Genomic DNA, 15,306 nt, shown 5'->3' with positions numbered 1-15,306 from the left:
CTGAAGGTTTTGTTGTCTTTTCTTTTACTTATATTGGACTTGGAGATGCTGGGGGAGGACCTGGCCTCCCCTAACAACTGCCCTTGTTGCAGGAGGGGCATAAGCTTCATTTCCACCCCAGCCCTTTCCAGTGTACAAGGAGGGTCTATTCCCTACACACTCTAGAAAGGAGAGGGTAAGGATGTTAAGATAAGCTACATACAAGGGTTAGGAACCGGATTGAATGCCTTTCCCACTGGGAACCACGGGACTAGAAACCGGGTGCATTAACCACTGGGCCACCTGGCCCTCTGTGAACTCTATTACAATAGGAAAACAACGAACACAATATTACTGGTTTATGGAAGTCTATTCCCTTTATCAGTAGGAGCCAACTTGTTCACAATACCTGCACGTCCACTCTCTTGATAGTAGTTCTCCATGGATTTGCTCATTGAATGATGAATTACAAACCTCACATCTGGCTTATCAATTCCCATGCCAAATGCAACTGTTGCCACTACCACCTGAAACAGGAGTACAACCATTAAACCATCAGGATACAGATTTATATAGTTATTTAAGTCTGATAGTTCTATAGAAGTAATTGTATACCTAACCTGGATTTCATTGGCTGCCCATCCCTTGTGAACTTTGGTCTTATCTTTGGGCTCCAGATTTGCATGGTAAGCATCTGCCTTAATTCCCAGTTTCCGCAAACTAATGGTAACTTGCTCTGAGTCCTTCTGTGAAAAACAGTAGATAATTCCTGTACCAAAGAAAAAACAAAAACCCCACTTTTTTATGGCAATGAACTGTTTAAAAAAAATGTAAGTGGAATATGTGCTTCATGTTCGTGCAAGGTGCAGGATTAATAGGCTTGAAGATAACATCCCCTGTCTGTCCAAATGACTGATAAGACATGGGGAAAGAGTGCAAAATTTCCCAACCACTGACTCACTAATATGCTTGGTCATGCAAAAGCAGAAAAAGCAGTTCAGTCTCCACATCAATTCCAATTTTGGACTCTCTGCTTAAATAGTAATGGTATTTATAATAATAAACAACATTACAATACCACCATGGTCTTATATAGCACTTTATCAGTAGACCGCAAGGTGTTTTACAAACAAGGACAGTGTCATTAGCCCATTTTACAAATAGAGAAACTAAGGCACAGAGAGGGGAATTAACTGCCCAGTGTTACTTAGCAATCCAGGGAAGAGCATCACAGCTAAATACAAGATCAAACAGATTGTCTAGCAAAAGTATTTAGCACATATTCTAAGGGGCCATTCAAGGTGAAGTGACTGTTAACTCCTCTGTAGTCACAGGACAAAAAGGGGGGTTAGTGGGTTACAGATTGTTGTAATAAGCCATAAATCCAGTGTCTGTCTTTATGGTTTTTAGTGGCTAGCGAAGTTATGAATTTAAGCTCCCCAGCTCATCTTTTGAAAGCCTTGTGCAGGTTTCTTTTGAGGCTGAGGACTGATGGCCAGATGTAGAGTGATCACTTTGTGAAAAATATCCACCCACAGGTGATAAAAACATCCTATCATTTTACTGTGTGAGTTCATTCAAATGTGTAACAATTGTCTGGTTTCGCCCACATAGTTGTTATTGGGGCATTTAGTGCCCTGCATGAGCTACACCACATGTTGTACGGCCCTTGGATCTTGAAAGGTGTGTTGATCATTGTAGCAGTGAAGATAGGTCTACAGGTTTGCATCTGTTGTTCTGACAGAGTCTGGTGCCGCTTTGAGACTGTGTATCCTGGTCTGTGGGGAGCTTGCCTCTGAGTAGCTTGGAGAGGTTGGTGTGTCATATGAAGGCAAAGAAGGGGTTCAGGATCCCCATCCTGAAAGAAATCTTTCCTGAAGCCCCTCCTCTGGCCTTCATGCTCTATCTAAAGACACTGGATTTATTACAATAATATGTAATCCCCAAACCCTTTTTTTGTCCTATGACTACGGATGTGTTAACGGGCCATTTCACCTTGAATGGTCCCTTGGAATATGTGCTTATGCTAAACTATTTATTCAATCTTGTATTTAGCTGTGACATTCTTAGTACCTTTCCCAGACCTGAAGAAGAGCTCTGTGTAAACTCAAAAGCTTGCCTCTCTCACCAACCATAAGAAGCTGATCCAATAAGAAATATTACTGCACCCACCTTGTCTCTCCATTTTCCAAAGCGTTTTAGTTCTAACAGGGTATTTCGCAGCACCTTTAAATTGCTTTCATAATACAGCTCAATGTATTTTAAGCTACCACTCAAGGGAACTTCAAAAGTTTTATTATTATATGTATTGGAGCAGTGCCCAAAGACCTAATCAGGATCAAGGCCCCACTGTGTTAGGCACTGAACACACACAGGAAGGCACAGGCCCTATTCCAAAGAGATTACAATCTAAATAGACAAGACAAATAGTAAGGGACAATACAATGTTGGAAGTACATATCTTGTTACTGTTGTTTTGCTTTTAAAATTGGATGCTTAATGGAACGGGGTCTTCTGATTGTGATGAGTTCTCAATACATTTCAGGGATACTTTGGAGCAGTTCCATAAAATAGGAGGTTGCCTAAAAAGATCTCTTGTACAGGTTTCATTGGACTGTATACTAATTGTTGGACTAAAGAGAAATTCAGCTCACCATAAATGGAAAGTCATCCATTTATCCAGACCATTTTAGCAGCTTTGGACAAATTTTCTAAATTCCTATTGCCGGGGCCGTCTCTCCTAGCTACTTTTTTTTTTTTAATATAATCAGGAATTTATCCCTAGGAAATATCAGAGTGATTATTAGTTGTGGGTAAGAGCTGAAATTACTCAATTTAGACAGCTGCTCCTGGGTCCTGATTTGAAATTATACCGAGAGAGGTATTTAATACATTAAATATAAAAATCCCATATTTTCAAAATTTACAAGTCAAACATTTTATTGTGAAATCTGGATACAAGGTGGCTTTATCGAGACCTTTAACCAAATTTGAGAAGTTGACCGAGGAATGAAATGTTTAATTTCTAAAATATATACATTTTTGATTCAAAAGATGTTGATTAAAAAAAATACAGCCAATGAAAAGATGGGAGAGGGATTTGGACAAAGAAATTGATCTGTAGGAGTGGGTTTCTATATGGGGAAGGGGATACACATCTTCAATTTATAAAAATTACTGTATAGATGGCATTTCACTCCAATTAACATCCATCATATTTTTTGAGGTGCTCTGTTGGAGAGGTTGAAGGGAAAATCGGAACATACTTGCACACATGGTGGATGTGTCCCGGAATTAGATTGTTTTCACAGGAAATTCTTAAAGAGAATCATCTTATGAAAAAATGCCAGCTTCCAAGAGATCCCGACCTAACTTATTTAATGCTCCAGTAAAGGATCTACGTTTTACACAGAATGACAGATTAATTCATTTTTGACTGTTAGCAGCTAGACTATGTATTGCACATTATTGAAAATGTGTAGGATTCTCCCACCCGCCCCCAAGAATTGTGGCTTAGTGAAATATGCCTTGTCTTTGTACTGGGAAAGCTTTCTCACCAAATACGTACACAAGAAATGCACCAAGAGGAGGACAGCTATTTAGAAATTTGGTCACCGTTTTTAGCCTATTCAGAGGAGGAGGGTTCCCAGGCAGCAACCTTTAGCCAGGTTCTTTGAATATTAACCTGATCCTGAACAAGTGATATACCATTTATTAGGTTAGTTTTATTGTAACTTTGCCTTAAATAAAAAGTTTAAAAGCATTAGTTTTTATATTGTTTACCTGAGAGCCCTTTGTATCTTCCATTGATGATCTTAACAATGTCCTCAATGAAGTCCTCACTGTTTGAAGGTTTTTGACGAACCTGGAAAAAAAAAAAAAAAAACATAACACACCCCCACCACATTGCATATATTACCAAAGAACTCTTAAATGGCCACTCAGCCAATTTGTTATACTCCTATTATTGTACTCCTCCTAATACTCATCTATTCTTCCCTTTGACTAATTTAAATTTATTCTACAGTTTAAAGATCCATTACAACCAAAAAGCTCACTCAGAAACTTCCCAGTGAAGAATGTGAAAGGAACCACAGAAGTTCCCAACTTTTCCAGACAATTGCACCAGTTTTCTAAACTAAGATACTGGCTGTAGCAGCCAGTGCTTGCCACCTGCCATTCAACTATGAACATTTTGGTCTGCCAAACCCCACTCTCACAATGTATGGAGCAGCCCAAATTCTACTAAAGGCAGGAAGATACAAATTTTAACAAAATGTCATGGTGAAGCACCAAGGCCAGCTCAGAAGCTAGCTCATTAAAATAGGAAAGGATAGCCTCCAATATTATTAATCACAAAAGCCTTGAGTTCAGTACCAGTACACAGCTCCTGGTTCCCAGCTACTGTTTAGAACCAAGTTGGCAAAAATTAGTTTGAAGTAAACTTTAAAAAAAAAAAAAAAAAGGACCATCTAAGTCATAAGCAAAACAGACCAAGAACACAAATACTTGGATAACAGGGGGAAAACAAACAAACAAAAAACAATCCAATCTCATTGTTTAAATAATCTCTTAGTATTATTTAGGAAAAAGTAAAGGAGTACTTGTGGCACCTTAGAGACTAACAAATTTGTTAGTCTCTAAGGTGCCACAAGTACTCCTTTTCTTTTTGCGAATACAGACTAACACGGCTGCTACTCTGAAACTTAGTATTTAGGGTTATTTTTGTCATACTCCTGAGTTCTCTCCTGTTTTGTTGGGTTTTCACCCGCCCCACCTCCACCTCCACTTCTTTGCCTTTCATTTCTTTGTCCTCATTTCCTCAGACAGAAAAATATTCAAGAGAAATGAATCGGCCAAAGATTTAGTTTGGAAGAATCCTGTGGGAATTAAACATTTCCAAAAGACCCAGGACAAAATTAGCTATTATTTTTCCTCAAGATAAACTAACTATTAGAACACTATCTTCCGGCAAATAAACCACCACCTCAGAGAGCAAAATATTCTCAAAGGCACCCAGGGCAGTTAGGGGCCAGACTCTGACTGAAAGTCATATAACTGTCTCTGATGCCCTCATTCTGCCCTAGAACTATAGAATGAAATTCGGTCTTCCAGAAGGCGTAACATACTGATTGTTCTGTGTTTGTCCAGCACCTAGCACAACGGTGTCGTGGTCCATAACAGGGGCTCATAGGCACTACTACAAATCAAATCAATAAATACCTCATAGTAAAGATTGGGCCGGTTGAAAGATGCAGTAAAGGTAATGCATTTCTGAACACACAAAATTTTCTGAGCATCCTTCAGAACATGACTTGTTGCAGTTGCAGTCAACCCAATCAATGGAGCATTGGGAAATTGTCGTTTTAAGATACCAAGTGACTTGTAGTCTAAATAAGAATAATGGAAAAAAGATTTTGTTTCTTATACCACCCATGATATATTAATACATCAAATCTGCAGCAAGTTAACAAGTAATGACAGAACTAATTTACAAATCCAAATGAAGTGATCAGCAGGCAATGCCATATTGACCTAGTGGAGTGACTCGCCTTGTAACAGATTTTTACCTAAATTCAGAATGTACTGTTAATTAAAATGTATCTAAGTTAAGAGAATTAGAAAACAAAACTAACATTAAAAAACCCTAAAACATACATAATTTATATTTTGATTTGTGTCAATTCTAACAAACAATTGCGGTCATTAGCAAAAAGAGATAAAGGCCATTATGTGTCATTTGTAAGCAATACTTTCTTTAGTAAGAAATTTAAAAGAAAAATCAGGAAGAAGTTTAGTAGATGATACTGTAGTCATCTGTACCCTGAATCACAAGTTCTTTCATACGCGGAGAAACAGCACCTGATAAATACTAGTTTTATGCAGCTGACCAGACAGGAGACCAAAATGCTGCCCAATTTTTCTTCTTGTAAATTACACTAGAGGTGACTAAAGTGCCTTCCATGGAATTCCACCATGTAGCCATGATATTTTCACCTTCAATACGGAGGTATTAAGCACCATGAAGAGAGTTGCACAGACTTGTATTTTCCACAGGCAGCACATCCATATTAGAGATGACAGACACAATCCGTTCCACTTTATGCAAATGAGGTGCAACTCTCAGTCCCCTGGAAAATTGCCAATGTAACCCACAGTTAGATTTCCCTGACTTAAATGAACTTGGGCCTTTAGACAAGGCCATAAATTATTTATGAATGGTACCGAACGAATGAGGTTAAAAATCTTTGAGCCAACGTACAAGTATTTTCTGTGTTGTGCATTGTGCATACACTTCACTATCAAAAGGAAAACATTTCCCCTCATTTCAGGCCTAACTCATCATTTATTTATGCTTGAATAATTTTGAATATATATTTCTGGATGGGCATACCAGGCCTGAAGTCATGTCCCCATTGACTACAACAATGAACCTCGTCCACAGCAATATGAGCGAGTCTCCCTGCTTGATAAGCTTTCTCCAGTTTTGACATAAACATTTTGCTTTTTGCAATCTTCTCTGGAGTAACATAAATGAGTTTTAGCTGCGAATTCTTATCCAGCATTTCGGTGTGAACCCACTTTACATGTTCCTGTTAAAAAACAAAGAAGGAAGTTGGAAATGGACAAACCAGATCATCATGCTCCTGTTCCTTAGTTCTAGAATAAACGGTGATTCAATGCACAAAACACACTGCTACACCTCGCATAAAAGACCTTGCAGGTGATCTATCTATATCTATGTAGTTACATACAAAGTGATTATATTTTAAAAACAAATAAATATTAGCATTATTTTAGAAAAAGGAAGCAAATATACTCTGAATATTTGTACTGTATTATTTAGGGGTTTTATTTTCTTTGTAAAATATCAGGTGTCAACCACATCTCTGCTGCTATGTTTTGAGAAAAAATTCCTTAAGAAAAACAAATATCCCAGACTGTAAACTTTATTACTGGATTTTTGGAGACATCCATTTTTGAAATGTGTTAGGCCACATCAAGGTATTAATCCATTAGGTCCAGTGCCCTGCCTCTGAAAGTGGCTACTATCTAATGGTAGTTAGCAAAAACTACACACCCACACACAAAATGCAGCTCGTCATTTGGATAATGCCATATCACGGGGGGGGGGGGGGGGAAGGAGGAGGAGGAATCCTTTCTGCCCTTTGTGGCAGTCAGCTCATACCCAGAAACAAGAGATTTGATTCCATGTATATGAGTCTGCATTACTAAACATATTACTAAGTAACATAGTAATGGCCATCTTCTTTTAAAAATCGAGAAATTTGAGAGGTATGGCCAAAGAAAATCACTTTAGCATAAAAAATGTGCATAACTGCAAAATATTTTTGTGTCACTAATGCAGTCCCACAAAATTCTATTCGCTTCACGCAAGGTTTTTGCTTGTTTTATTGGTTTTAAACAGGAATGCAATATATTCGATTTAGATTAATAATATCATGGTAAGGATTGGCAGGAAGATGTCCCTTGGCTTATAAATTTTCATTACAATCATGCAAAGCTGAGCTAGTCAATAAGAATATCCATATATGTTCATAAATAATGTGAATAAAGGTAACTATGTCACATGACAGTTAAACATACCTTACTGCTTGAAGCATTTAATAAAGTTGCAGAAATTCTCAGCTGTTCTAAAACCATTAGCTGATCTTCCATAAGTGAGATCAAAGGACAGATCACAAGTGTGAAACCTGAAACAAATCATCATTCATCTTACTTATCTCATATGATTTCTCATTGGGGACTGAATTGAAACAAATAACTCAATTGCAACAAACAAAAGCACCACATAAGAACTAATATATCTAACCAAAGCAGGTTGGGTATACAGTAGCCACCTAAAGGGGACTAAACAATGCTAAGCAACAAGTTGGCTCCTTTTGTAAAAATTAGCTTTTTTTAAAATCCAAGGCCAATAAAAATGATTTCACAATTAAAAAAATAAATAAATATCCCAATAAAGCAGTTGTTAAAACACAATCCTCTGCAACATCTGAAATCAAAGCACTTTAGCACTAAGAAAGTGAAACTGACTTAAAAACAAAAGCTAAACTGGCTTCAATGATTTACATTGTACAAACTGAAATTCAAGAAGTAAAAGATCAATTTTAATGAGAAAAAAATTGAATTTTTAAAATCTCACTTTTAATTAGCTAAAGATGTTGTTAGGAACCTAGACAAAGAAATTTGTTTAGAACAAGTGTTTGCAAGATCTGTGCCTATGTTTTTAAGCCAACAGCGTCCCTTTAAAGTGAAATACAGAAAACAAGCAGAAATGTATTTTTAAGATAAGATTTTGTCTCAAAATTGTTGCTCTTTGTTGCTCTTTCTTCCCATTATTGGGAGTTATGTTCCTTATTCCAAAGGATACTTAGCATTAGACAATTTTATTTACAGTAAATATAGCATTACATCTCTACAACCAACCATACAAAAAAGATAAATCCATTTACTGGTACATGACATTTATTCTCATATACCTTCAGAACATACTGCAGGTAACTGATAGCACAAACTCTTTCCACCTCCAGTAGGCATGACAAGAAATATATCCTTTCCTGCCATTGTAGCATTTATTGTTTCAAGCTGCAGAGACCTAAACTTCTGCAGTTTAAAGCTATTACGAAATGTAGTTTTGATCTTCTCATACCACGGGAAGTCTGTAAAAGGGAGCAAGCAGTAAAAATATGTTTTATAAGCTAGAACATCTAAAACATAAAAAGGAGAGCCAATTAAAATATAGAAGCAATTTTTACTGAAAGTAATGTGGTGTCACATCAGGCCAAATTTTCACAAGACGAAAAACAGTACCCATAAGATCTGCACATATAAACTGAAGAATAGCGTGCATAAGTCTATGACTTGCATGAAAACATGTTGCAGATCCTTTGAAAATATAAACACAATATGTCACCAAGCGTAGGGATTTAGTCACCCTGTAATGTGTATTAATGCTCAAAGAAAGCAGGTACACCACAAAGTACTCTAAAATGCTAATCCTTAATTCATAATATTAGTCCAATGAACATAAATGGAAAAAAGCATTATGCCTGGTACTCAATGTTTACAGGATTAGACCCTACAACTGTACCTGATCCTTTAGTTATTTTTCAGGGTGCTCTTAAACCAGTGTTCCTCAAAGTAGAAGGCAGAGAAACAAGCAAATCCAGGGAAAATATACAATGAGGAATATTTTTTTTCTTTTACGGCCAACAGAGCCAGAGTCTATTTACCTGACCAAAATTGCCCCGATTATACCATACAAACTCAAACATTACAGTGGATTATGTGGTAAACCTAGGGGCAGAATTTGTCCCAGTATACTTAACAGATACCCCCGCCCCACAAAAAAATTTCTAACTTTTGATTCTATTTAGTAACTTCAAGTTCCCAAATTATGATTCATAATAAGCAAAAGAGAAAACTGATGATAATCAGTTATTAGAAGAATCTGCCCAGCAGAGCCCACTTCAGTATTCAGGAATATCTGAGCAAGCAAATATAAGCTTCACTCTATTTAATTAAAATGTAAGGCAAACCAACCAACCAAGACAACAACAAAAACTTCTTGGCAAAAGGAATAAAATTATCCACATGGAAATCAAAAAGCAACTCCGTGAAACACAGATGGGCCAAAATACCAAATTCTAACTTTCATTATCTCATCGACATTGATAAGTCTTGGTACTTTCTTCACATTAAATGGTAAAGACGATAATAATTGAATTTGATTTTGTAAACCTTGTTTGTTCCATGCCTCAGCTGAGGTTTCGGTTTCTTCACTTTCGCCAGCCTCTGAATCTTCTGAAAATTGTTTTATTTTATTCTTTAACACCGTCTTCTTATGAATAAGCTCCTGTTGTCTTTCCAGAAGTTCCTGAATCTGGATCTCTACTGCCTGCAGCTCACTATCAGTGGAAACCAGCTCCTCCTTTAGCACTGAAGTGAGAGAGGTAGAAAAATATAACATTCTAACTTGTATATTTTGCTAATTACAACTTCAAATCACATTAGATATTTTGCATCCAGTGGTTGACAGCAATCCAATCTACAATCAAGAGTGTCTGGAAAAATGGACAGAGTACTCTCTTAGCTACCTGACAGGCCTGTTGCTGAGCTTAAAATATTTAATATTCATAAGGCACTCTGAAGATGTAAAATGCCATATAAATATATTAATAAACCACAACTGTACTCTTCTTTTCTGCAGCTTAGGAGAAGTCTGCCACACTGTCATGATGGATGATTACCTTGTTTGTTGCAGAAAAATCATGTCATAGTGTAACTTCTGAGAGATTATATTCACCCTGGCACAGGAATGGACTCTGATTCATATATTCCAAGGACTGACGGGACCAGTGTGATATAATAAGATCTTTTTCATCTTGTGATCCTATAGTCAAATTTGGCCTTGACCACTTTTAGTACACAGGGATGAATGGTACCACAAATATTCCAGCTGGCTCTAAATTGGGTGCACAAGCTCTGTCCAGCTGCACAGTGAAAAGTCTTCATATCAGGAACAACATTAATTCCAACAGAGGAGGGTGAACTGAGGATGGAAGCAGGGGAAGATAGGGGACATGCTAAAAGGTATAAACCGCGCTCCCAACCCTACCCTGTGTCCTGATATGTCCCTCCTTAGGTCTAGAAGCAGAAGATCTGCAGAGCATGAATTCTATGTAGGTTTGCGAGCACAGCACAGAAGTTATAGCTTTTCAGGAGTACAGCCTAATATATAAATTTGCTTCTCTGTGTCTAAGCACACTAGAGTGAATTGAAGTCAAGTGTTTCAGTATGTGGCTTCATTGCATTTGCCATTTAATGGAGTAAATTAGATCATGCATTATTTAGATGAATGTAGCAATGTTTCTGAGACAGTTTACAGTCCCATCAGATAAAACTAGACAAACATATTTTTCCAAAAACGTTATGCTTTGATCCAAAAACAGCAACCACAATAGTTCTCATGCACTGCAGCTACAGCAAGTCTGTGTGCCAAAAATCCTTGTTGCAGATTTTCTGGAAACAGAACAAAACATGGAAGTTTTCCTTTCAAAATACCCAAAGGAACGAGTCCATGTTACAGACTAGTGGCCTGTGAAAGATGCCTTTAAAAAAAAAAAAATTAAAACCACTTTGAAATTGTTAGAAACCAGGAAAGTTTTTACAAACTTGTGTGTATAGCTACAAAAATGAAAAAATGTCCAAAATGAAATATGAAGGAAAACGTGATTTAAAAAATTATAGCAATTACAATAATTTTCAACCTGAAGAAAACACATACAGTTGAAGTAACAAGCAATGAAAACAGAGTTTTCTAACAACTCTGATGAAACTAGTTAAACAGTGGTGGAATGAATAGTTACCATCCTAATTTTGGTTTACCTGAAACAGTTGTCATCTTCAAAGTTGAAAGGACCCGTCCTTTATTAATAAATGTTGCTTAAGCAAGCACTTCTCTCTAGAAAAAAATTAAAATATTTTATTAAAAAATCTCTATAAATCCATTAGACAGTAGTAAAGAAATGGGGGAAATTCCATCAGCTGATATATCTTCAAGCTACACAGGACAAAGCATTATACAAATACATCATATAGAGCAATCCTCCTCTGGCAGGGAAACGACCAAGAGACCGTCCATAATCTCCATGGTATTATGAACAAACAGTCAAGCTCATTAACTGGACATCATTTAGTACTTTCTTGTAAAATCACACTGAATATATTACATCAAATTATTTGCCTGTAATTCCACTCTGTTTGCTAAATATCAATTCAGTTTTGTAGTAATTCCTCAGATCTTGTCAATATTCACAATCCCCGCTAGAGGGCCTCACACATTTCCTTCAACAAAAACACACTGATGTTAACTGAATAAATTAATTCACAGGGAGAAGTCAATGACAATGATCGCTAGCACACTGCCAGACTTTCAAGGTAAGTATTCTGCCAATCTGGGTCCTGAAACAAGTCCTACAGAAGTCAGTGGAAGTCTTTTATCCCCATTAATAGGAATTGGAGCATGCTATAAAAACAGTCCACATGCTTTAGTGCAACAAAACAGAGAGATGACTTTTCATAAATGCAACTATAAGAATATCAGAATTAATTACAGTGACCTGCTAAACAGCACTGAACCACCATAATGGGACTTATAGAATAACAAACAAAATCCCATAAGAGTTAGAACAGCAGCAAAAAAACTCTTCAATATATTAAGTTAATAAATATTTGCAAATGATATTCTTTCTATTACAGTATGATCTTCACTGTATTACAGTAAGAAAGTAATACAAAATTAAAAAAAATAAAAATAAGACATCCCCTGTTACCTCAGCAGGAACACTTATTTGGGGAGAGAAAAAGGAAAAATCCCCCAGCCAACTTCTATTGTCGCTTCCTAAAAACTGATCATAAGATAAAAACATGACCAATGCATGGAACGAATAATAGATTCAGCTAAAATACTTTGTTTTGTCAGAAGATGGAGTCAGAATAACTGAAAGGAGCTCTGCCTTGGACAGAATCAGATTATTGCATAGATTACTCATTTCAGAAAGTATTTGGCAAGATTCAGCTATCTACTACATAGGACAGTGGCACTGTTCAGAATCCACTATATCTGATCCTGAATCTGAAATTGACATCATCAATGGGATAACCTCCCTTAATTTTTTATGCAAGTGAATTTAGCCAGATTGGCAGCAATGTAGACTGTAGTACCCAATTTATCCAAAGTACAGGAATAGAATGAGCAGTGGCAATGCAAGCATCCCTACAAATGCTCTGCCAATGTTAAACTGAGAATCCTCTCTATGAGAGAAAGTTCAGTGCTTATAATGATTCAGTCCTTGGCCTCTCTCTGCTGACACTGCCAAAATGTGTACCGATTAGTAATTGCTTTTTCTCTAATGCAGACACTAAGGAACTGAACAAAGGCTACTGACTCATTTCACATCAGTCACTTTCTGAAGATTGGTCGGTGGCCTGTTTCACTTACCAACCATGCATGGATTCAAGCTAGCAGCCTACAGGTGACAAGCTCTGCATCTCACTTGTCAACCAGTTTCCAAAATAAAACCTCAGAAGAGTCAAACTTTAAAAAGAACCATGATGTTAGTAAAACACTGCAAAAAGCTTAAAATTAGATAAACTAAAGCAACGTTAGCTTCACAAGCAAGCTCTGGCTTATCAAACTGTGTTAGATAATTCAACAACAAAAAAGGGAGATGAGATGTTCAGGATCTCATTAAAACACACAACAAAAAAATCTCAAGCTTGCCAAAGTTAAAAAGCATACAGAAGAACATCAGAGTTACAAACACCAGAGTTATGAACTGACCAGTCAACCATACACCTCATTTGGAACTGGAAGTACATAATCAGGCAGCAGCAGAGACAAAAAGAGAAGCCAATACAGTACAGTGTTAAAAGTAAACTACTAAAAAAAATAAAAGGAAAGTAGCATTTTTTTTCTAATAAAGTTTCAAAGCTGTGTTAAGTCACTGTTCAGTTGTAAACTTTTAAAAGAACAGCTATGACATTTTGCTTAGAGCTGTGAACATTTCAGAGTTACGAACAACCTCCATTCCTGACAGGTTTCAGAGTAACAGCCGTGTTAGTCTGTATTCGCAAAAAGAAAAGGAGTACTTGTGGCACCTTAGAGGCTAACCAATTTATTTGAGCATAAACTTTCGTGAGCTACAGATCACTTCATCGGATGCATACTGTGGAAAGTGTAGAAGCCTAACCAATTTATTGAGCTTACGCTCAAATAAATTGGTTAGTCTCTAAGGTGCCACAAGTACTCCTTTTCTTTCTCCATTCCTGAGGTATTCATAACTCTGAGGTTCTACTGTACTTACAAGTAACCCAATATAAGTATCAGTCAACAGCAAATAAGAGGAATATGGCAAGTGCAGGAATATCATCATGTCAAGAGATTTAATTACCATGTCCAAGCATAAAGATTTTTTTTTTAAAAGAGAAGGAAAGTGCTCAAGTACATGCTCCATCCCATAGAGAGAGGCAGCTGAACATCTCAAATAGGCTAAGTACAGGCAGAAGATGATTCAGCTGAGTGCAGGATGTTTATATGGAAAAAAGTGCATCTGGCAAACTGTACCAGAATGATCATGTAGTGATTCATTGGTGAATTTCCTTAGGAGAGGGATGGCTAAAGCCAACAGCAGACAGAGCATATGCCAAGCCACAAAAAGGGGAAGGTGAGGACGAGGTGGACAATGCCTATCCAACCCAGCAGAGAATTTACTGAAGCTGGAGGTAGTGAATTGTTATTTAGCAATGAAGTGGTGGGGGTGTTTTTGCATATGGGACATTCACACCACTTTAAAGAACACCACAGAAAACAGGTATTAATCCAGGGAAGTCCTATAGTCCTGTGTTACACAGTTGAGGCACCGACTCAGTGGGTGCTCAGAGGCTGGAGCACCCACAGTGAAAAAAAATAGTAGCACCCACCCACCAATTAGCTGTTTCGCAGGCCCCACGGATCAGCTCCTCTTCTCCACTCTCCCCCCCCCCCTCGCCCCGCCAGCACCTCCCACGATCAGCTGTCTGCCAATGGTCAGGAGGCACTGACGGGGAGGGAGCGGGGGGGCCTCAGGGGGTGGGGTGGAGGCAGGAAGAAGCAGGGTGGGGTGGAGCCTCGGGGAAGTGGGGGCAGGGCCTCTGGGCGGAGCAGGGTTGGAAAACCCCTGGGGAAAGCTGAAAGTCAGGGCCTGTGTTACTCAGGTCAGACTAGAGGAGCACAATGATTCCTCCTAGCCCTACACCTCTGCGCTTGGGGAGGGGGCGCGGAGAGGGAATTTCCTCAGCTTCTGTTTTAGCCAGTCACTGAAGAGCTCTTGCCCCACACTGGATACCTCGCCCTGCCCCTTCTCTCCCCCTACACCGCGACCCCTCTCCACGTGGGCTCCCCCTGTCCCCTCCCCTCGGGATACCCCTCCATCTCTACCCCTCCCTTTACCCTGCTCCCTCCCGGCGGGGTGCACGTGGGAAGGGACAGGAAGGGGGAGAAGGGTGATGGTGATGCCCCTCCCCTCCCATCCCAGCCCAGCCCAGCCCAGCCCGACGTGAACTCACCTCTTCCCACGCGCCAGGCTCAGCCCGCCCGTCCTAAGCCCCCACCCCGCTCCTGCCGCCGCCGCCGCACTCGCCTCTCGCTCTCACCAGCGGCGCCTCCGTTTCCCGCGCGCGCTCTTTCCCTTCCTTTTCTCAGCCCGCCGCAACTTCCGCAGCCGGCTCCGGCCCCTCCCGACCAATCACAGAGCGCGCTCC

The 15,306-nt window shown here is 38.7% G+C and overlaps 1 protein-coding gene across 3 annotated transcripts in view; it reads right to left on the bottom strand.

Annotated features, from left to right (window-relative positions):
* The window catches only part of RECQL (RecQ like helicase), a 32,331-nt gene extending 17,043 nt beyond the window's left edge, over nt 1–15,288 (bottom strand). Inside the window, exons 1-10 of one of the 3 annotated variants that reach the window (XM_048827092.2) lie at nt 15,199–15,288; nt 11,392–11,467; nt 9,745–9,942; nt 8,484–8,663; nt 7,588–7,694; nt 6,374–6,572; nt 5,203–5,369; nt 3,763–3,844; nt 600–748; nt 389–506 (exon numbers count right to left, since the gene is read on the bottom strand). In XM_048827092.2, the coding sequence (XP_048683049.1) occupies nt 389–506; nt 600–748; nt 3,763–3,844; nt 5,203–5,369; nt 6,374–6,572; nt 7,588–7,694; nt 8,484–8,663; nt 9,745–9,942; nt 11,392–11,407 (1,216 nt within the window). In that variant the 5' untranslated portion in view covers nt 11,408–11,467; nt 15,199–15,288. Of the gene's footprint in view, nt 1–388; nt 507–599; nt 749–3,762; nt 3,845–5,202; nt 5,370–6,373; nt 6,573–7,587; nt 7,695–8,483; nt 8,664–9,744; nt 9,943–11,391; nt 11,468–15,111 lie in introns of all 3 variants that reach the window. The other 2 variants (XM_075121909.1, XM_048827084.2) reach the window with 2 other exon arrangements.
* Nucleotides 15,289–15,306: the final 18 nt, after the last annotated feature.

Source organism: Caretta caretta, chromosome 1, assembly GCF_965140235.1.
Source record: "Caretta caretta isolate rCarCar2 chromosome 1, rCarCar1.hap1, whole genome shotgun sequence".
Lineage (NCBI taxonomy): Eukaryota > Metazoa > Chordata > Testudines > Cheloniidae > Caretta > Caretta caretta.
This window is presented reverse-complemented; position numbering and strand designations above follow the sequence as displayed.